Below are 23,886 nucleotides of genomic sequence, written 5' to 3'. Positions count from 1 at the left end.
GTCGAACCACAGACAGTGTAGACAGACACAACGGATGCTACCGCTAGACCACGGGCGTATATACTCCACTTTTTGTCTAACATGGGACAAGACGTCCTCCAGGAAGTGCCGTAGTCTACAGTGTTGCCTGATTGTGCAGATAGCCGGACTTACAGAATTAGCGAGGTGGTCAGTTTATTTGTCCCATGTGGAGATCGGCGCGGACTTAGCCTCTGCAGCGCCGGCCGCCGGTGAGTTTTATGTCAAAGAGTGTACATTAACAAATGACAGTAAGTAAGGTATTTTATTAAACGAAAGAACTTAATGTTAAACGGTCTTTCCCATGCGTGGGTCTACAGCCGCAGCACTTTTATTGAGGGACAATGACGTCACTCAGTGTACGAGGGTGGTTTGAAAAGTTCTCGGAACGGAATAGAAAAAAAGTACTTACATCACTGAAACTTTTCTTATTTTTCAGTGCGGTCTCGTTGTAGAGTAATGCCCTTGGTCCAACTATGTTACAGAGCCTTTCCCGCATCTCCAAAATGAGTTTCCTCCAGGCCTTGCAAAATATCGCTATCAATTCTTCATTTGGAGTGAATCTTCGTCCACGAACAAAAATTTTCTGTTTTCGAAAGAGATGGAAGTCTGACTGAGCTATACCAGGCGAATACGGCGGGTGTGGCAACAATTAATACCTTATTTCGTGTAATTTTGCCATGGCGACGTAACATGTGTGCCGGTGTGCATTTTCTTGGTGGAAGATGACTTTCTTCCTTACCAAACCTGGAATGTTTTCGCTTATCTTTTGTTGCAATTTGTCCAGGATGTTAGCATAGTATTCTCCAGTAATTGTTTGCCCAGTGGGGAGATAATCTACAAACACAATCCCCTTTGCATCCCAGAACACTGATGCGATGACCTTTCCCGCCAAAGGAACTGTCTTCGCTTTCTTTGGTGGAGGAGAATCAGGATGCTTCCACTGCTTTTACTGTTGTTTTGTCTCTGAGGTGTAGTAGTGCAACCAAGTTTCATCTGTGGTCAGGAGCCTGCGCAAAAAATCTTGTTCGTTTCTCCTAAAAGAGGAGAAACATGTTTCGATATGTCCATTCTCATGCGTTTTTGATCTAGCGTCTAGAGTCGCTGCACCCATCATGCAATAATTTTCTCATTTCTAATTCTTCATTTAAAATGTGATATATCCTTTCATATGACATCTGTCAAGCGTGAGTTCACGCACTTTCAACTGACGATCCTCCAATGACCATTTTGTACACTTTTGCAATGCTTTCTGGAGTAGTGACCCATCCTGGTCGACGACTGCTTTCCCGACCAAATTTAAATTCTTTTGTCCACTTGATAATAGTCGAATATGGAGGAGCGGAGTATTCTGGAAATCGGCATGAATGTCCTTAGCTGTCATACCTTTCTTTATGAAGTACTTATTCACTGTCCGAATCTCGATTTTTTTCCATCTTCGCAAATCACTACGTGGGAACAACAACAGAGCCACGTCATCGCCACAGCTCTCTTCCCAGAACACTGACGTGGCTCGTGTTTACAGGCAACAGCCCAATGATTACATTGATCATCAATCACGGGAACAACTCGTTGCGCTTGCGCTGACTCTGATCGTGGTTCCGAGAACTTTTCAAACCACCCTCGTAATCCTAAAGCGATATACACCACTTTTCTAAATTAATTCACGTCTTTGACTGCAGTGGTTTTCTTTTGTTAGTTACACAGCTATAGGCAACACAGCATTTTTTCCCTTTGTCGGAGAAGGGATGGGGGTGCCTTGAGCCTATGCCTAGCAACAATGTGATCTCATACTACCAGTAGTGCATCAGAAAGTGTCGGTGTTGACTGAGGTTTGGAGCTCGCTAACACTGAAATTGGGAAGAGATTCAGCTGTTCGTGGTGAGCTGTGGGTCCAAATCTGCGAAAACTGGTAGCCAAAGGAAATATGGAAAATTTTAAAAAAAGAAGAGGGCGACCAGGTATTTCTTTGCCCCAGTTGGGCAGAATACTACGTAGGGTAAGCCGGAAAACTAGGAGTGCTACGTCAGCTGAACTGGAAAAAGCATGGAAACAGGAAACGGGAGCTGATTCCAGCTCATCAGTTGTTAAGAAAAGTCTGTGTGCAATGAGAACAAAGATGAGAGTTGCCACGAAGAAACCATTTTGAACTGCTGCAGTGAGGAAAAAGAGGTTAGCTTAGGCAGACTGCAGTTTAACTGGATAAAAGAACAGTGGTAATTTGTGGTATTTTCAGATTAAAGCCGATTTTCTCCGATGACTGCCAGACGCAAACTCTCAGGTGTGAACCAGACGGAAGTATGGATGCTGACTGCCTTGTGCGAACGTAGTCCATCGGTAACAGTGTGTGGATCAGTGACATACCAAGTGCTGGAACGCTGTACTTTGTTAAGGTAACAATGAACAGTTGTAAATACGAATGTGATGATGATGATGATGATGATGTTTGGCTTGTGGGGCGCTCAACTGCGCGGTCATCACAAGTCCCAAGTTTTACAACATCCAGTTTTTGAGGTAATCCAATCTAGCCACAATTGGATGCTTTCCCTGATTCACAGTGCCTTTTCTAACAATATTTGCTACCATGCCGCATATCAATAAAGGTCAATTTTGGATATTTGTTCTTTGTAATACAATTTCCAATGTTACTGCTGTTACATGTCGTCCAAACCTATCATTTGATATTCGTTTTGTAGTGACCATATTGGTATCAGGGAACTTCTGTGGCCGTGAAATTCACCAGACCTTAATCCCGTTAAGAATTTGTGGTTATTGGTTGGGAAAGGATTGCAGAAGAAGATCCGTGTAACAATACAGAAGATGTTAGAGATGATTGTGAAATTGTGGCACCGCCAAATTGACATCAGTACGGTCAGAATGATGACATTAAGAATGGAATCGGAATTCCACTGACAGGTGGAAAGAGTACATCGAAGGCCTCTACGAGGGTGAAGAGTTGTCTATGTCGTGATAGAAGAAGAAACAGGAGTCAATGTAGAAAATATAGAGGATTCAGTATAAGAATCAGGATTTGGAAGACCTTTGGAAGACTTAAGATCAAATAAGGTAATAGGAATGGATAAAATTCCATCAGAATGTCTAAAAGAATTGCAGGAGGCAGCATCAAAACGACCATTCATATTGGTCTGTAGAATGTATGAGTCTGGCGATGTACCATTTGACCTACGGAAAAACATCATCCTCACAATTACCAATATTGCAAAGAGCAGGTAAGTGCGAGGAGATTTATCGCACAATCAGCTCACGCATCCGAGTTACTACCAAGAATAAAATACAGAAGAATGGAAAAAAAATTTGAAGATGTGTTGGATAACGATCAGTTTGGCTTTAGGAAAGGTAAACACACCAGATAGGCCATTCTAACGTCGCGGTTGATAAGGGAAGCAACACTAATGAAAAATGATGGCACGTTCATAGGATTTGTCGAACCTGAAAAAGCATTCGACAATGTCAAATGATACAAGCTGATCGAAATTCTAAGAAAAAAGGAATGACGGGTAACGTACAACATGTTCAAGAACCAAAAGGGAACAATAAGCCTGGATGACCAAAAAAGAAGTACTCGTATTAGAAAGGGTGTGAGACGGGTTTGCTGCCTTCCGTCCCTAGTGTTAAATCTATGAATCGAAGAAGCAATGACAGAAAATAATGAAAGATTCAAGAGTGGAATTACAATTCAAGGTAAAAGTATATCAGTGATAAAGTTCGCTGGTAACACTTCTATCCCCAGTAAAAGTGAAGGATTACAGGGCGCGTTGAATGGAATGAACAGTCTAACGAGCAGAGAGTATGAATTGAGAGTAAATCGAAATCGAAGACAGATCATTATAATTGTAATCACCAGAAATGAGAACAGCGAGAAAATTAACATCACTATTGGTGGTCACCAAGTAGACTTAGTTAAGGAATGCTGATACCTAGGCAGCAAAATAACACATGGCAGACGGAGCAGGGAGGATGTAAAAAGCAGAGTAGCACTGCAAAAAGGCCATTCCTGCCCAAGAGAAGTCTGCCAGTATCAAACAAAGGCCTTAATTTTATGAACAAATTGTTGGGAACGTTCTTTTGGAGCGCAGCACTCTATGGTAGTGAAACGTGGACTGTGGGAAAGCCGAAAGAGAAGAGAATACGATCATCTGACATGTGGTTTTACAGATAAATATTGAAAATTAGGTGGACTGATAAGGTAAGGTACAAGGAAATTCTGCATAGAACCGGTGAGGAAAGCAATATATTTAAACACTGACAAGAAGAACGGGGAGGATGACAGTACATAGGGTAAGAGATCAGGGAATAACTTCCATGGTACTAAAGGGAGCTGTATAGGGTAAAAACTGCAGGGATAGGCACAGATTGGAATACATGTAGTAAATAATAATTGGGGACACAGGTTGCAAATGCTGCTCTGAGATAGAAAGGTTGGCATAGGAGAGGAATACGTGGATGCATCAAAACAGTTGGGAGACTTACGGAAAAAAACACAGCAGGTCAGAGTTACAGGCCCAGTCACACTAAATCAATATAAAAATAATGTCTTAAGACCACTGGAGTAGCCAATCGATTGTCTTCAAGGTGGCAAACAATCACGTTCAGCTAAATACACTACGCCTATTCTGCCTCACAGCACACTATAGCACGCTACGCGTGACAGTTTTAAGGGCCAAGGAGGGGCCAACAAAATACTATAAGCATTTAAAGTATGACTAGTGCACTTGAGATTTAGCATATTCTACACTATGACCAAATTAAATGGAGATTTCAGGAAAGTATGTTTTTCGCAGATGTAGTCAGTGACTTGACATGACATTGTACAGATACGTACGTCCTGTTGATGTGTTGAAATATTAAATTAAAATATTAGAAACAAACTCGTCCTTCATTAGAATGTTCCTCCTCACTTATAGACTATCCTTCTTTAGCAAATATTTGAAATTTCAAAGTCAAATGTGCGTTTAGAAGTTTTGTACCAAAATCTATAGGGACGTTCAATACTTTAGAATCGTAGGGTGCAAGTTCGCCGACAGACATATAAGTCGATAAGAAGAACCCAGTTGTTTCCGAGGACAGAAGAATTTTCATAACCTCCATTTTTGAGCGAAAATTGAAAGGAAATCGATAAAGATAATAAAGTCCAGAATCAAAACTGCGAGAATGTAAATGAAAATTTTCAAACAAAGATACATGTTGTTCACATCAACAGAATATATTCCGTGACAGGAACAATGCTCTATACACGTAGATAATATCTCTCTAGCCGTTAAAAAAATTCATTCTAAGAGGTGAGAGACTGATCCAAAGAGATGAATGACACCACATGCAATCACAGAAGCGCTACGGTAGCATCGCATGGTAGAGCAGTAGTAAGACAACGGACTCGCGTTTAGGATCATTACATTCCTGGTTCACAACGCGCAGTTAGGTTGTTCGTAGTTTCTGAAAAATGTATGCATCGATTTTACTGTTCCTGTAGAAGGATTAAAGGCACATAAGGCGTATGGCGGTCATGATTTGTGACAACCGTTGCCGAAAGCGATAAGTGAAAGCAAAGTGCAAATTGATGCAGATGAAGAACCAGTATAAAGGAATACGATGTACAGTTCTGTCTTAACACGTGGTCGAGGCTTTTGGAGACAGCTGTTACCTTTCTTGTGTTATTAGGATGTAATAATTATTTATTTGAGAAATATTATTCAGTTTTTATAAATATATTTTATTAAATATGAATTTTTTATTTTTAACATGTCGAGTGCATGATAGTGACTGCACAGTTATCAGCGAATAAGTCGACGGCTGGGAGAGATTCTCAAGATTACCATTAGATATTATTATACTGAAATTACTTTTTAATTTTGTAAAAAAATGTAGCAGTTCTTAGGGAGATCTGCATGAGTCTCGTTAAATGCTAATCACATCTGCATCGAGTCATTATTGAATCAATATGTTGATGTTACTAAGGAATTGTATGTTAAGGTAGTTATACATCCGCAAATAAAGTTATAAGTGAATAAGAACTTTTTGAAGTTGGTTTATACACTAACCACTAGCGAAACAAATCAATATTAAAATAATTAATCTGCAGTATCTACGAAAATGTAAGGAAGTATTGAAATTACAATAAATTGAATAAATGTGGCAAATAATAAGTGAACAAAAGATATCTCCACTCAGAAAGTATTAATATTAAGTCAGGCAATATCACAAGCAGTTCGAAGCAGTATCTCTCCAATGGTACTCGCATGTGCTGACTTTGAAAAGTTTGGCAGTGATTTCGTTTAGCTAATAAGAGCATTTGAAGTCATAAGCTTAAAATTTACACAAAATCGTTTTTTTTAATATGTATCAGAAGGCGTAATGTCGCAGAATAGTAAAGAGTTGGAAACGTGGAATATTGTCAAGGTTTGTGGCTTATGCCGAGAGCCAGGGGGAACAGGTTAGCCAAGAGGTAAGAGGAGTGCACATATATCGGATTGTGTCGTCATGCAGGGGCAGTGACCTGTTTACACACAACAGGCGAGAGAGAATTGCTTAGCACACGCGTTTGTGTTAGACGGAGACTTTCCTAGAGTGTAAGACAGAGGTATAGCGTCAGCTGTACTGCATTTCACAACTTCACGTAAGTCTGCCGTAACAACACATAACTCTGTCACAAGAACACCTAAGGGGCGAGTACGACAAAAAAATCAGCAATATAAGTGGAACGAATGTGTTCGTTACAAACGAGCATGACGTCAGGACATCGCTTCGTGCTTCCTTTAAATACACCAGCTTTTATAGCAACAAGGCACTCGCAGACAGACTTGCAGTTAGATGTGTACTGCGTCGCTGCATAGCGCGCAGCTCGGTGATAGACATGTTAGTCTTTATTAAGGAGATGTTGCAGTAAGGGTGGCCCATCCAGCAGCAGACGTGAGGGGACAGTACCAGCTCTGGTCCTTTCTGCTGCACTGTCAATCATCAACCCAGGATTAGCAGACATCGCGGCAGACTCGCTCGCCGCCAATGCTGACCACATCAGAACCGTCGCCGAGATCGTGTGGCGCCTAGGCCCTGTGGATCCGCCGTCACAACCAGGTGAGCCGAAGACGCTGGGGGATTGCAGCCCGTTCCGCCCATCCACGGCGGGCGAGCCACCAGGAGGAGCAGGGAAGAAGACGGGGTGGGATAGAGTACACTCCACACTACTAGAACGGTTCTCGTGCCGATAGCACCGGGACTCCAACCCGGAGCCTCCTATGCGCAGCGGCCTGCAACCGCCGGCCAGCCGGACGCCGCCAGTCACGCTCGGCAGAAGTAAGGGCATTCCTCCACTACGTCAAAGAACGCAGCGCTGTGCTAGCAAGACTGGTGCGGCCCGGAGCTGGTGTCATCGCTATGAGTCAGCGAGGACTCGGGGAAGGTCGTTGATATCACCAAGCTCAGCCAGCCTGTGTTACGCGGGCCATCTTGTACTCGGCAGGAATAAAGGTGTCATGAATTAATAATGTTTCTTTGGCGTTTCTGACGCAACCACAGTCATTTCCTAGCATCCTGACAACTGGAGAAGTCACCGCTCGGCCTCCAGTCCACCGTAGGCGACCGGGACCACCGGGGCACCTACAAAGGAATCTGTTTCAAGGTCAATTTTACTTAAAATAGAAACATTATGATTATACGAATTAGAAAGGGAAAACAGAAATGGCATATTTACAAAGAATCTGGTTGTGTTACTGGTGACACGATTCTGAATGCAAAAGATGTCAACAAATAAGGCTTTATCCATCGTAACGTAAGGGAAAATTACTACATATGTTAGCAGCTACACTACAAACATGGCGACTGTGAGGAGGACACGAACGTGCACTCTTCTGATCAAATTGTACTGTAGCTATTAAATTCTCGGGAAATTCGTCGTATGTGTTACTTAAGTAGTCGGAAAGTTGATGACGATACAGATGAACAATCAATGACATTCATTTCTGGAATTTGTTTGTTATCAGCATTTACACTCCTGGAAATTGAAATAAGAACACCGTGAATTCATTGTCCCAGGAAGGGAAAACTTTATTGACACATTCCTGGGGTCAGATACATCACATGATCACACTGACAGAACCACAGGCACATAGACACAGGCAACAGAGCATGCACAATGTCGGCACTAGTACAGTGTATATCCACCTTTCGCAGCAATGCAGGCTGCTATTCTCCCATGGAGACGATCGTAGAGATGCTGGATGTAGTCCTGTGGAACGGCTTGCCATGCCATTTCCACCTGGCGCCTCAGTTGGACCAGCGTTCGTGCTGGACGTGCAGACCGCGTGAGACGACGCTTCATCCAGTCCCAAACATGCTCAATGGGGGACAGATCCGGAGATCTTACTGGCCAGGGTAGTTGACTTACACCTTCTAGAGCACGTTGGGTGGCACGGGATACTTGTGGACGTGCATTGTCCTGTTGGAACAGCAAGTTCCCTTGCCGGTCTAGGAATGGTAGAACGATTTGTTCGATAACAGTTTGGATGTACCGTGCACTATTCAGTGTCCCCTCGACGATCACCAGTGGTGTACGGCCAGTGTAGGAGATCGCTCCCCACACCATGATGCCGGGTGTTGGCCCTGTGTGCCTCGGTCGTATGCAGTCCTGATTGTGGCGCTCACCTGCACGGCGCCAAACACGCATACGACCATCATTGGCACCAAGGCAGAAGCGACTCTCATCGCTGAAGACGACACGTCTCCATTCGTCCCTCCATTCACGCCTGTCGCGACACCACTGGAGGCGGGCTGCACGATGTTGGGGCGTGAGCGGAAGACGGCCTAACGGTGTGCGGGACCGTAGCCCAGCTTCATGGAGACGGTTGCGAATGGTCCTCGCCGATACCCCAGGAGCAACAGTGTCCCTAATTTGCTGGGAAGTGGCGGTGCGGTCCCCTACGGCACTGCGTAGGATCCTACGGTCTTGGCGTGCATCCGTGCGTCGCTGCGGTCCGGTCCCAGGTCGACGGGCACGTGCACCTTCCGCCGACCACTGGCGACAACATCGATGTACTGTGGAGACCTCACGCCCCACGTGTTGAGCAATTCGGCGGTACGTCCACCCGGCCTCCCGCATGCCCACTATACGCCCTCGCTCAAAGTCCGTCAACTGCACATACTGTTCACGTCCACGCTGTCGCGGCATGCTACCAGTGTTAAAGACTGCGATGGAGCTCCGTATGCCACGGCAAACTGGCTGACACTGACGGCGGCGGTGCACAAATGCTGCGCAGCTAGCGCCACTCGACGGCCAACACCGCGGTTCCTGGTGTGTCCGCTGTGCCGTGCGTGTGATCATTGCTTGTACAGCCCTCTCGCAGTGTCCGGAGCAAGTATGGTGGGTCTGACACACCGGTGTCAATGTGTTCTTTTTTCCATTTCCAGGAGTGTATTTTTGGTTGATGAGCTACCGGTTAAGATCTTCTATCAAGATAACTGCTTTGACCAATAACTTGCGTTATGGCGTCGTGTTCTGTAGCAGCAACTGCCAAATGTGACAAGCGCGTACGTACTCTCACTGTAACTATAGTTACACATGAACCCAATCAAAATTAAGTTCCCAGCAGTACTTTGTTACTTAGACATCGCACCATTTATCTCTATATCGGATAGACAAGTGTTATGAGTATGGTTACTACATACTTGCAGTTAAAAACTTCAATTTAGTGACAATAATTCATAGAAAAACTGGGGTGCTCAGTGGTGATGTAACTTACACTTAATGGTCACCCGCAACGGAGAGCTCTCAGTGTCCCCTATTGCATTGGAAACGATGCAGGTGTAATTGCCAGCCTGTGTGCGGTTGATGTCGTTCAGTCTCAGACTATATTCGTGGTTGAGTGGCCCACTAGAAGTTTCCTCCTTCAGCGGGTGGCCCTGTAAAATGAAATGAACAACAACACCTTCAACTTCAGATTAATGTTCTATCGGTCAGTTGGACAACACAATCCATTTTACAGACCTCGGCTGTTATTATAGCTCGAAAGTATCAATTATGTTAATTAATAACGCTCTTCTCTCCACCTCCACGCTTTCAGTTTTAATCCTAATAGTTTAGCAGTACTCAACACGCTCAAGAGAGCCCGGAATTAGGGAAAGGCTCTATGTGTTAAGTGGACATTACAATGAAGAGCATTAGTATTAACGCGTAATGAGGTATCAGACAATATTCATCTCTCTGCATATGCTTCCGTATTTTGTGGAATATTTAATCACACTATGACATTACCAGGGGGCTTATGGTTCATAATGGGCCCGTTTAAGAATGCGTATCGCTCGGCGTATTAATCAGCGAATCTACTTTATGTGTGGTAAGGCAATGCTTGGGCAAATGACTTAGTCGCTATCTAGGAGCATCCACATGCAGGCATCTGGATGTCTTCATTCTATTTAGATCTGTAGGTTCGTGGTAAAAAAAAAAAAAACAATCGGTGATATAAGTGGACTTCACATATTTCTGTACTGAGTGTTGCGGAAGTAAAACACAACCAGCATCTGACGATAGTGGAAATAGGGTACTGTCTGTACTTGCGAAGCACAGGCCGAGAAAAATGCTCGCAAATACTGTCAGCCACCTGGTTTGCTCTGAAATAGTTATAATGGAAGTCTGTCCAGCACGTATGAATGCAGTCACCATTTACAACCAGCATGAATCCATTAATTTCCGTCAGTAGTACTTGCCTAGTGCAGCACTATTTGAAGTTTCTTCGAGTCTTCACGGAACTCAAATTAAGTTTCAGCTTACAACTGTTATTAATGACAGAGGCTAAAGCCCTAAACTGTCCCGAAAGAGAAGAGTCCCGCCTATCTTTAAATACTTTTTACTACTTGAGTCTTTAAACGTTTCTTAATTTTTATATTAGAAGAGAAGTAAACATGTACAACCTTTATACATGAGATAACAGTTGCAACACTCATGATAAATTTATCACGTTTCTATATGATCTTCATCTTCGTCTGTAGTTTTCCTCCACCTTGAACCAACAGAAATTATACCTGTCCGGTCATGCTTTATCACTTACTCGTGCACAGAATCTGTCAAGGTCTCCACCTCTTGAAAATGACGACCCCGATGAATTTCTCTTAGTGAGGCGAAGGGATGATAGCCTGAACGATGATTTAATCTACACGCTCGATGTTGTGTGAAGTGAGTCACTGGCCGACCGCTCTATGTTTCATGAGCCAACTGTCTTTGCACTGCCGGCCGGAGTGGTCGAGCGGTTCTAGGCGCTACAGTCTGGAACCGCGCGAGTGCTACGGTCGCAGGTTCGAATCCTGCCTCGGACATTGATGTGTGTGATGTCAAAAATGGCTCTGAGCACTATTGGACTCAACATCAGAGGTCATCAGTCCCCCAGAACTTAGAACTACTTAAACCTAACTAACCTAAGGACATCACACCCATCCATGCCCGAGGCTGGATTCCAGACTGAAGCGCCTAGAACCGCTCGGCGAAACTGTCCGGCTGTGTGATGTCCTTAGATTAGCTAGGTTTAAGTAGTTCTAACTTCTAGGGCACTGATAACCTCAGACGTGAAGTCTCATAGTGCTCAGAGCCATTTGAACCATATGTCTTTGCACTTCAGCTGCAATACAGCGACGAATCCATCGGCCAACGGTGTTAACGGCTGCTGTAGCACTCTCGTACAGTTTATTTAGCCATTCCACAATGCGATTGGGCGTTTGATCTTCTGTAGCACGGATCTGAAACGCAGAACACTGTTTTACGTCAATGTAGCCTATTCTCTTTGCCGGCCGCGGTGGTCTAGCGGTTCTGGCGCTGCAGTCCGGAGCCGCGGGACTGCTACGCTCACAGGTACGAATCGTGCCTCGGGCATGGGTGTGTGTGATGTCCTTAGGTTAGTTAGGTTTAAGTAGTTCTAAGTTCTAGTGGACTTATGACCTAAGATGTTGAGTCCCATAGTGCTCAGAGCCATTTGATCCTATTCTCTTTACTTATACAATGCTGCCATATTTTTTATGTACAACGCTGTTACTGTAACAGGCTGCAGAAGAAGGTTTGCGTAAATGCGTCAAATTAATCGTTACTACATTACCACCTTAATGTTATCGGGTCTTTTTGCCCAACTCATTTTTAGGTGAGATGTGACTTTTTCAATATTTTACGGGAAATTGAAGCATACTTTTTTAAATATTTATTTCTCCTCCACAGCCTGATATTGACGCATGCGCGTAACTGTCGCTCTCGGGCCATTTTGACCCGTAGTTGCAGAGGGAATGTTAAGACGGAGAAAAGAGATAGAGTTTTATAGATACAAAAGAGTTACATGTTTCCACCCGTCACTTTCCTTCAAAACAGTCACCGGCGTTGTGTAAAACCCGTTGCCAGCGATGTGGGAGGCGTAGTATACCGTTAGCAGAGATTGTTCTGTTGATAGTGCGAATGTGCTACTTCCTGTCGAATGCCTGGAACAGTTTGAAGCGAATGCCACGAAGTGATTACTTCATCTTCGGAATCAAATCACAGTCACAAGGACTTTAGTTCGGGGAGTATGGTAGATGGTCCCATCGACTGAACAGAGAGGCCACAATTGCGCTGTATGCCCCTGCGCATTGTAGTGCAAAATGATGGGTGGGTTGCGCAGAAAGTGTCGCCCCTTCTTTCGAAAAGTTGGTCGCAGGTGATGCTCCAGAAACGAACAGTAATACGACTTAAGTCCTTGTGACTTAGATTTTATTCCGAAGATGAAGGAACCATTTCGTGGCTTTCGCATCAGAACTGTTCAAGAGATTCGACAGGCAGTAGACTGCTCCATTCGCACCATCAACAGAACAGGCTCTGCTAATGGTATACTACGCCTTCCACATCGTTGGACACGGGCTCTAATCAACGCTGGTGACTACTTTGAACGTCAGTAGCATGTCCAAACATGTAACTCTTCTGTATCGGTTGTGAATAAATAGTTGCCACTATTTAAGTACCAACCCTCGTATATACAGGGTGCTCAAAACAAAGTGAAACGCTTGTAAGGGTACGGCAGGGTAGATAGTACCGACAAGTAATTATTAAGAAAAAAATCGTTGTGTTGAACAATAGAGCGATAAAAAAATTGGGACGGTTGTAAGGGAGCTGGGTTTGGGTGTGGTTTTTTGGGGGAGGAGACCAAACAGCGAGGTCATCGGTCTCATAGGATTAGGGAAGGACTGGGAAGATAATTGGCCGTACCCTTTCAAAAGAACCATCCCGGCATTTGCCTGGAGCGATTTAGGGAGATCACGGCAAACCTAAATCAGGATGGCTGGACGCGGGATTGAACCGTCTCGTCCTCCCGAATGCAACTCCAGTGTGCTAACCACTGCGCCACCTCTTTCGATGGAACGGTAGAAAGTCTCGAACCCAAGCCTAAGGCCGAGTAGTCTCGAGCGATGTCATCTATCTTATGACAACAACAGACTCTAATTGCTTCTGGCGGCCACATGAATGTGCGCTCGCAACGGCCTCATTGTCTAACTTCAATACTCATGAACTCTGTAACAGCGCTTGTATCAATTTCTTTTCCTAACAACTATGTCCCTGCAAAGCATACCCTGCAACACCCTTACAAGCTTTTTACACTGTTCTACACAAATATGAAGTCACACTCTCCTGTCACCTACATGCAGGTGCAGATGTTGAGCAGAACAGCAGCAGTAATCGCTTGCCGTCATTCGCAGGGAACGACCCAGCCTCTTCAGCACCCACAAACACACACACACCCACACACATACACACACATTAAGTCAATAGAAAAAATAGAGAAAGACCTTATTAAAATTCGGAACAAATGGTTCAAATGGCTCTAAGCACTATGGGACTTAACATCTGAGGTCATCAGTCCCCTAGAATTAGAACTACTTAAACCCAACTAACCTAAGGACGTCATACGCCCGAAGCAGGATTCGGACCTGCGACCGTAGCAGTAGCGCGGTTCCGGACTGAAGTGCCTTGAACCTCTCGGCCACAGCGGGCGTCAATTCGAAACAACGTGGACGTTTTCACCTGTACATAACTAGAGGATATAACGTTTGATGTGTAAGTTGGTCGAGAGATAATGCTGTCCTCGTGTAAAACTCTGTACTCGATGATTATTCATAGCTGAGAGAAGCTGTATAATTAATTTAGGGACATCAGAACTCGGTGAAACATTGTCGACCGTGAGTTCGGTTCCTCCACTGTTGCTCTCGTAGCGTGGGAATTATATGGAGTGTGGTTTTATCTGGGGATTATGTGGACTTGGGGCACAAATCAAAGATTATTTCATTAGACATGTAAATCGCAGTTAACAAAATAGTAAACCTAATAAAATAAAACAAAATGTACAGGACTTCTCAAGCAGCAAATTCAAAAATCGTTCAAATGGTTCTGAGCACTATGGGACTTAACATCTGAGGTCATAAGTCCCCTAGAATTAAGAACTACTTAAACCTAACTAACCTAAGGACATCACACATATCCATGTCCGAGGCAGGATTCGAACCTGCGACCGTAGCGGGCGCGCGGTTCCAGACTGAAGCGCCTAGAACCGCTCGGCCACAACGGCCGGCTAGCAAATTCAAACTTGCCCTATAATGGACAAGCGCGCAACAACATAACAATATATAGTATCTGTCACTTGGCCACAACTACAGGGTGGAGCGCGGTAGATTGTTGATTTAGGAATGACATAAAAAAAGTGAACACTTAGAAACTAACATCTTCATTGTTCTCATATTAGACAATAATGGAAGCTTGTAATTACATGGTTTAAACGGTATACCTGCCAAATATCTGTCTACCTTCCGAATCCACACCTGCCGCAGTCGTTTTCTGATATTTTCATGCACTCTTGCAAGCAAGTCTTCTGGTATTATTGCAATTTCAGCCTCAAAACTGTTCTGTAGGTCTTCCAGGATGTTGAGACGGTTGCCATACATCTTGGACTTCAGGTAACCCTAAAGAAAAAAATTTCATGGGGCTAAGTCCGTTGATCCTGCCGGCCAGTTGAGATCCTCCATCCGAGAGATACATCTTTCAGGAAACGTTTGCCTCAAATAATTGATGGTAAAGCCCTCTGTGTGTGCAGTGACACTGTCTTGTCGAAATAAGGTATTCTGCAACCACATTGCCTCGAATGCCGGCTGGAAAAACTCTTGCAGCACAGTTAAGTAGCGATCCGAATTTCACAGTTACAGCACGAAGATTTTCCTGGAAAAATATAAGGGCCAATGATGCCTCACCTGATACGGTGCACAACACAGTGATACGGTCTGAGTGCAGGGGTCTCCGGTGAATTTGCCTGGGGTTCGTGTCGCTCCAGTACCACATATTCTGTTTGTTTACACACCAACCGAGGTGAAAATGTGCCTCATTAGAAAAGAACACATTTGCGTCATTGGATATGGTTGCAAGCAAGTCTTCACAAGATGTTCTTCGTGTCACCCGTAGTGACAATTGCTGGACCACGCACATTTTACATGGTTGAAAATTTAGTTCATTATTAAGAATCCGGTGGAGAGAACGTCTTGAAATACCAAGAGCAAGTGCGTTTTTCCGAGCTGAGCGTTTCGGAGCATCCAGTACTGCTGTTCTAACTAGTTCAACATTTTGTGGTGTTGTAACCCTTCTCTCAAGTCCTCTTACTTCGCATGACGCATCACCTGTTGTTCTGAATGCAATTACCCAATCTAAAATTGATTGCCGTCCAGGAACACGCCCGCGTGGGGGTACTGCAAATCGCAAATGAAAAGCACGCTGCACTGCAATGATCGAGTGGGAAATCGAGAAACACACTTCAACACAAAATGGGGCTCCTCACGTGTCCACTGCGTTATTGGAACTGAACAACAGTTGAATAAAAACCTCCCACAGGTCACTATAAACTACGCCCACAGCCCCCTCTATTCGAACAACAGTGCCGCCACAACGTAAATTCTACAAACGCAGCTTACCGCTCCCCCCTATATCATTAATAACTGTCAATTTTACGATGCCCAGGAATACTTAACCTTTTCTGGGACCAGTAAATATAGCTTCTAATTACACGTTGATCTACTAGTACTACCGTCAACGCACTGGTAAAACAGCACCAATCCTCAACGCCAATAAACAGCCGATGCTTATGTCCGAATAACTTCTTATACAATGAAAAACGTAACAGCTGATTCACATAATGCCAAAAAAATCGTAATACAACAAGTGAGAGCAACTGGCTTCGCCACATACAATTAATAACATAGTAATGTCTTACAACCACTGGAGGTAGCCAATCGGTTCGTGTTCACAGTGGTAAACAGTCATATTATGCTAAACACTCTAAATCACGCCCACAGCGTGGAATGACACAGTTATGCCTACTCTGCCTCACAGCACCCACTGTCGCACGCTCCGCATGCAACAAATAGCCAACCAGTAGTTACGTAATATCCAAAGACTTCCACTTATGAAGATATCTACAGGTGGCTGCACTCACTGATTTGTTCGCACGTAACATTAGCCAACAGTGAAAATGTCACTAGGATGAAAAAAACGTTTATTAACGATATCGACCACGCCGATAATGAAAATGACAATTAAAAACTCGGATTAATTCTCGTTTCCGAGTTAAAGTGGGTGCATTTAATTGTAATTATACTTTATTAGCGTTCATTGTCAATGCCTTCCCGTATAGGCTTCGAAACGCCGCTGATAGTAGACACATAGATGGATTTTCAGGGAACAATGTCTGGGCATATTTTCTACCTATTTCTAGCCTGTGTTCTCAGCAACATCAGGAAGGGAAAGAGGAAGGGAGGAGCGCAGAATGTTTGATTTAAGCTTAGTTTCAGTTTGTAAACAAGCTGTATTCTGTTTGTGTGCTGGTAGAACGTGTTACTGATGCGTAGCTAGTGCGTGAGGTCACTGTAATTCCTGTGATTCAATACGCCTCGCAAATATGTAAACAGCGCTGACAATTGTGGTACATTTGTGGACAGGCTACATTGAAATCACAAAGGTAGCCAATAACGCCATATATTAGGAAGGCGTAGAGACTGTTCTTTGGCTGTGAAATCGGGACCACGAAAAGCCGTGGGCTCATGATGTATGTTGCATATCCTCTGTCTTGAATCTTCATTCGCGTTTGAATCGTAGAAGATCTTCCATGGGCTTTGCTATATCCTTGATCTGGGGAGAACATTCAAACGATGGGAATGATTGTTACTTTCATATGACAACTGCATTAACATATGGCATTTCAGACATATGCTAACATACCGTCTGCCATGTGGCCATTGCCCCGCGAAAAAGGACAGCCTGTTCCTGTCCCACGTGTTTATGATAGTGACGAGGTCGGTAGTGAAACTAGTGCTGCACCATCACCTTCAAAGCCCCGTTCTTCGAAAGGTCCGTTTTTTTGTGTAACAGGGAGTGCACAGAGATACATAAAATAACACAGTGTAAACTCAATGAGCAAGTGAGAGATCTGGAGCTGGCGAAAGGTAAAGCTGAACTGTTAGTGTCAAGACTACTACAATGGAATTGTCTTTATAAGACGATAAATGTGACTGCGTTCTATAACCGCCATCCGTCATTCCTTCCATTTTTCGAAAGTGGAAAGAACTTGGTATTTCATAGTCATTCACAATGACTAATGGCAGCTATGGGCATTGTCTGTGAAAGTGATCAGTGAAGGTAGTTCGTTGACTCCTTCAAAGTAAGTCGCAAGCGTGTGCTACTGCGTAATGGCAACGTGTTATCATGGATTCCGACTGGGTATGAACCTTAAATGAATGAAATATATAACAAGATATTGTGATTCAACTATGTCAAGTTTAATTGCAGATTTCCGGTGATATGAAAGACATAGTCATATTACTTGGGATACAACAGGGCTACACAAAATTCTGTTGCTTCCTAAGCCTCTGGGAAAGCAATTAGTTACAAGACGAAAAACTGGGCTAAGTGTCGATCACTTGAACCACGATATCACAATATTATGAACGAAGAACTTGTCGAAACTAACAACATAATTCTCTCTGCCCTTCATATAACATTGGGCCTATTGGGAAATTCCATTAGTACCAAGGTAAAAACCGTAGAAGCATTTCTCTCTTTGGGTGAGAAATTTCCTCGTCATGGTCTTCGTTGGTCTCCAGATACGAAAAATGTACAAAGATCCTGACAAGTGATGCAAAGTTAACCTGGAATGTCTCTGTCCAAATGTTAACAAACTTTCTGTCAGAAGAGAGGGGGAAAACTGCGAAATCGTCTAGACTGCCACAGTACACTGGGGTGCACCATGTCCTTACAGTAACCTTTCCTGGATTCTCAAGTCGACTTCTTTCCTGACAACAGTGGTATTGCAACCGACGAGCACGGAGAACGCTTCTACCAGAAAATTTCGGGCATAGAAATGAGATACCAAGTAAAGTGGAGTGCATGTGTGAGGGCGATTACTGTTGTACACTAATCAGGGAATCACCAGCAAGAAACTACAAAAGCCAGCCAAAGCGGTTGCGCCTTCAATGACCTTCCTCCGAGAGATAACACCAAGGTAAATACGTGCATATGCTTTCATAGGCAATAACGTAAGGTAATCATAAATTCAAAACGAGATTTAATCTTGCGTTTTAAGTAACACTTTCTATATCAGATCACCCAAAAATATAAAGATTAGCTGTTTTCATGCCATTTACAGGAAAAAGTAAAATTTTTTTGGCTATTGTAATTACTGCAGCGCCTCAATCACAATGCTACCAGGATGCCGCCATTAGTTGTGAACTCAGACATGTAATGCTCCGTAGCTCCTGCTGAACCTGTTTCTTACCCTTGACTAGAGTTACGTCTGCCAGGGAAAGACAGCAACCGATCTACCATGTTATTTTGGTAGGGCACCCGCAACCGTGCTCACCGTTGTCTCTTCTGGTAACCTACCCACACACCAACTTCTTGCGACCCTTTTACTTGGCTCCACCCAAAATTGTATTGTTTGTGTTATTCCAGGACACAGACTCTGCCACCGACCGTCAACGCCTCCAGCTCGTTGGTGGCGGTACAAACGGCCCTGAAACTTTGGAACGTCCCCGTAGAACAATTTTTACACGACTGTGCTTAACCTGACACACAATATTATTTAGCGCAACGCAATCTGACTTTCAAAAATCCCTACAAAAGAATGGCCCTGACTAACTTTAACCTATACCTTTCACAAATCACTTACCTCACAAAAATCTTCGTTACTCGAACTACTGCAATACAGCGAGCGCCACTATTGCCAGCTAAATAAAAGATTCAAACTACAGAAGGCACTAACTACTGATAGGGATAGTTAGCAAATAAAAGATATTAATAGAGAACAAACACTGTATTTACCTTAATATCATCAAAAGTCATAATATATGTAATTTCAAAACTCCGCCATCTCTCTCCTCACATCCACCACTGCTGGCGGCTCACCTCTAACTGCGCAACGCTAAGCGCTGTTCACATCCAGCTGCCGCTGCCCAACACTACAATGGCAGACAACAATGCAAACTAGCCACAGACTGCACACAGCACAGCCAGTGATTTTCATATAGAGCGCTACGTAATTCTGCCAATAAGAAAACATAAACAGCCTACTTACATAAAGAAAACATAAACAGCCTACTTACAACTTCTGCCTCGTCTGCCTTCCGGCGGAACAAGTGCACCACAACACTCATCATAGTCTTTGGCACCGAGGGAACAGTCATGTTCGTCACGGTACAGTTTTCACATGCTGTGATTACAGCATTAGGTCAAGGACGCCCATACGACAGTTTGTAGATGGGTTCATAGACATGAGATATAGTATATTTATAATATCATGGATGATGGTTGGCGACTTGTAAGGACCCATAAAAATGTTCCAGTTCCAACCCTGCCAAAAATCTATATAATACCGAACTCTCAATTATCTTCTTGAAAGAAATATACCTGGCAACCCTATGCTAATGTGGTGGAGGGCGTTCGCTGCCCAACTCCTCGAGTTTGATTGCCCTAGCGTTAAGCTACTTTTCTCTATTAACGAACAATACCTGTGACAAGGTAATGAGCAGGGAATGTTGGATGATGTAAATTGAGTTTATTAGGATCAAAGTATCAAAGTAACACAATCTTTTAATTCAGAACTATTTCGCTCTGTGCTGTGAGTTTTATAGAGAACCTAATGTTTTCCCTACTCATTTCGCATATTTTATGTAATCTGGCAGTTGAAACCGTGGTGTGACAGGGCACAGGCATAAGCAGCAGTTATCGCTATCTTCACGTCTGTGCAGCTGGATAAGATGTCGCCTGCGAGTTTATGCAGGTCGCCGAATCTGCATGTACGAGAGTAAGTGATAAGATGTCAACTTTTCTTATCTAATGGTGGCAATGCTATGGCGTATTAACACCATCTTCAAAGCGAAACTTTCGCGGTCGTTTTATCTGAGCCACGCTGCGAAAATCGATAGGTCGCGGCACACACACTGCTTCTGCACACGTAACACTGGCACGAGGAGCACGTGGCTTGCACCGAGCGTTTTAAATGGCTCCAAGCGCTATGGGACAGAACATCTGACGTCATCAGTCCTCTACACTTCGTACTAAGTAAACCTAACTAACCTGAGGACATCACACAAATCCATGCACGAGGCAGGATTCGAACCTGCGACCGTAGCAGTTGCGTCGTTCCGGATTGAGGAGCCAAGAATCGCTCGGCCGCAGCGGCCGGCTTGCACCGAGCTACTCCGGGTAACTTTAACTTCCAGAAGGAGGTCATGGCCCGCACCGAGCTCTCATGGTGAGTGGACACGCCGAGCAGTGTGCGGCAGTTGAAAGCATGACTTGCTTGCTTGGAAGAAAGTGTCTACCAGCCCTGTGTCATCATTAGCGATCACTCTGTGCGCGTGCAGCGAGAGAACTTACAAGGGAACCTCCCCATCGTACCCCCCTCAGATTTAGTTATAAGTTGGCACAGGGATAGGCCTTGAAAAACTGAACACAGATCAATCGAGAAAACAGGAAGAAGTTGTGTGGAACTATGAAAAAAATAAGCAAAATATACAAACTGAGTAGTCCATGCGCAAGTTAGGCCACAACTAGGAGAGGGCCCGCTTACGAGCGCCGTGGTCCCGTGGTTAGCGTGAGCAGCTGCGAAACGAGAGGTTTTTGGTTCCAATCTTCTTTCGAGTGAAAAGTTTAATTTTTTATTTTCAGACAATTATTTAAGTTCAGGCACTCACACATAATCAACTTCGGTCTCCAGAATTCCAGTACATGTTTAGATTTGCTTCGATATACGCAGGATTTGACGGTCTACACACGGAAACATTTGAAAACGTAAAAAAATATGTTTTGACAGAGCACAGGGAAAACTGTGCGACTGTGAAACTGTTGCATTGTTTTGTTGCAGTTTATGTGACAAACTATTATGTTTTCATCACTTTTTTGGGAGTGATTATCACATCCACAAGAAAACCTAAATCGGGCAAGGTAGAAGAATCTTTTTACCCATTCGCCAAGTGTGCAAGTTAGGTGGGTCGACACCATATTCCTGTCATGTGGCGCACATGCCGTCGCCAGTGTCGTATAGATCAGACGTGTTTTCCTGTGGAGGAATCGGTTGACCTATGACCTTGCGATCAAATGTTTTCGGTTCCTATTGCAGAGGCACGTCCTTTCGTCTACTAATCGCACGGTTTTGCGGTGCGGTCGCAAAACACAGACACTAAACTTATTACAGTGAACAGAGCCGGCCAGTGTGGCCACGCGGTTAAAGGCGCTTCAGTCTGGAACCGCGCGACCACTACGGTTGCAGGTTCGAATCCTGCCTCGGGCATGGATGTGTGTGATGTCCTTAGGTTAGTTAGGTTTAAGTAGTTCTAAGTTCTAGGGGACTGATGACCTCAGATGTTAAGTCCCATAGTGCTCGGTGCCATTTGAACCATTTTTTGAACAGAGACGTCAATGAATGAACGGACAGATCGTAACTTAGCGAAAATAAAGGAAGTAAAATATTCACTCGAGGGAGGACTCGAACCAAGGACCTCTCGTTCCTTATTTGCTCACTCTAACCACGGGACCACGGCGTTCCTCAACCCACATTGTCCTTGATGTTCCATATGTTGCACATGGACTATTCAGTTTGTATATTTTGTTCATTTTTTCATAGTTTCACACAACTTCTACCTGTTTTCTCGATTGATCTGTATTCAGGTTTCAATGTCTATCCACCGCGTCAATTTATAACTAAATCTAAGGGGGTGCGATGGGGAGGTTCCCTTGTTAGCAGAGCCGAGCAGAATGTGGCCAGCTGGACAGAACTAGCCGCCCACCTTGAGCAACCGATTCAAGAAGTTTTTGTCTGGCGCATACCTGCACCGGAGGGACAAGAAGTTTTTGCATGTCCATCCTTTTCATTGGAGGTTTGAGGGACTTCAGCCGTTCACTTATGTAATCACATGGACCACCTACAGACGTTCTTACGACGTTGTTTATTATACCAACTTGGTTGTTGATGGTTGCAGACACAACATCTTTGTTACAGGTAGTCTGCGAAAACCAGTTCACAGATGTCGGCAACTGATCATTCGTGTATAGAATGGGGTTTACTACCTCAGCGTCAGTTAAGGCCTGAAGATGGTCTATAGAAGCAAGGAATCTGGTAGGCATATAACAAATAACATCGTAAGTACGGCTGTAGATGGTCCATTTTAGTACATATAAGACAACAGTTCAATTGCTACTCTCTTGCTCAAGCGTGGACAAGAGACTGTGTCAGGAAGAGCCCACAGAGGAGGGAACCGTTTGCTGTCGGACAATGGACACTACACCTTTACGAATCTACTGTCACCAGCAACCCCTGCGAAATGACTATACCGGATAAGCATGTTCTGAGTTGTTTAAAGTATGATTGTGATGCGGCAGTACGTCGGCAACATTGGAATCTTTATACCGCGGCACCTAGCAGGTGAGCATATCCGTGATTAACGTCTGTTGCTGTTCTTTTTTTGTTCATGGTAAACAAATCCACGATAGTCTTAAAGTTATTGACCAAAGTCTTGCACGCTATATACTACCATGGATTCGGGGTTTTAGTCCCATCATCAGGTGTATCTGAAATCTGAAATAAAACAACAGTTGTGGCCTACTCCATTAAACAATTGAGAAATTAAAGACTGACATTTAGAAACCAAAAAAATGATAATATGATTCAACAATAGCGTATCTGGCTTTTGTAGGACGTCATGTCCATGGCTTAAAAACTAACTGGCAAAAATCTACCGTATGTGGACCTTCAATTTGTGGCCGCAAAGAACTCTATCTTTCGATCGCGGCCTGGGGAAGTTCCTAATTTCCAAAAACTTCCAGTGGTAATGCATACAATCTATAAAAATAAATCCACCACAGGGCATTCGGTGGAAGTCACGAGCTAAGCTCCCAAGTTAAACCAAATAACAACCTAGCGCTGCAGTAAGCGCCAGTCAGCTTGCCACCTGATAGACGAAGCATGAGGAAAGCTTGCATTCAAGACCAACACTTACCAGACTCTGATACATTGCGCTCGTGTCACTCGTGCGGCTACCGTAAGTGGACTGATCTGTGATGCTTGGTGACCGGAATCGTGGTAAACACCGTGAAGGGGGGGGGGGGGGCACATAACACGGCATGGACGCGACGACAGGGGGAAACTCACCGTTGTTCTATTTTAAGCTAAAAACGAGGAAAAAATTAAGTAATTTATTGTAACTGTACTACACGAGCTAGGTTTCATCAAATCAATAAATGTTTAGCACAACTCAAGACAGCTTTTAACGGTATTAATTTAGTGCTTGAACAGGACTTAAAAGAATGAACCCAAGAACCCCAACACT

At 43.9% G+C, this 23,886-nt stretch overlaps 1 protein-coding gene across 2 annotated transcripts in view; it reads right to left on the bottom strand.

Annotated features, from left to right (window-relative positions):
• LOC126187593 (B-cell receptor CD22-like) overlaps nucleotides 1–23,886 on the bottom strand; it is a 173,807-nt gene that overhangs the window by 79,792 nt on the left and 70,129 nt on the right. For both annotated transcript variants that reach the window (XM_049928777.1, XM_049928778.1), the window contains exon 6: nucleotides 9,771–9,930. In XM_049928777.1, coding sequence (XP_049784734.1) covers nucleotides 9,771–9,930 — 160 coding nt within the window. The remainder of the gene's footprint in view (nucleotides 1–9,770; nucleotides 9,931–23,886) is intronic.

This window comes from Schistocerca cancellata, chromosome 5, assembly GCF_023864275.1.
Source record: "Schistocerca cancellata isolate TAMUIC-IGC-003103 chromosome 5, iqSchCanc2.1, whole genome shotgun sequence".
In the NCBI taxonomy this organism is placed as follows: domain Eukaryota; kingdom Metazoa; phylum Arthropoda; class Insecta; order Orthoptera; family Acrididae; genus Schistocerca; species Schistocerca cancellata.
This window is presented reverse-complemented; position numbering and strand designations above follow the sequence as displayed.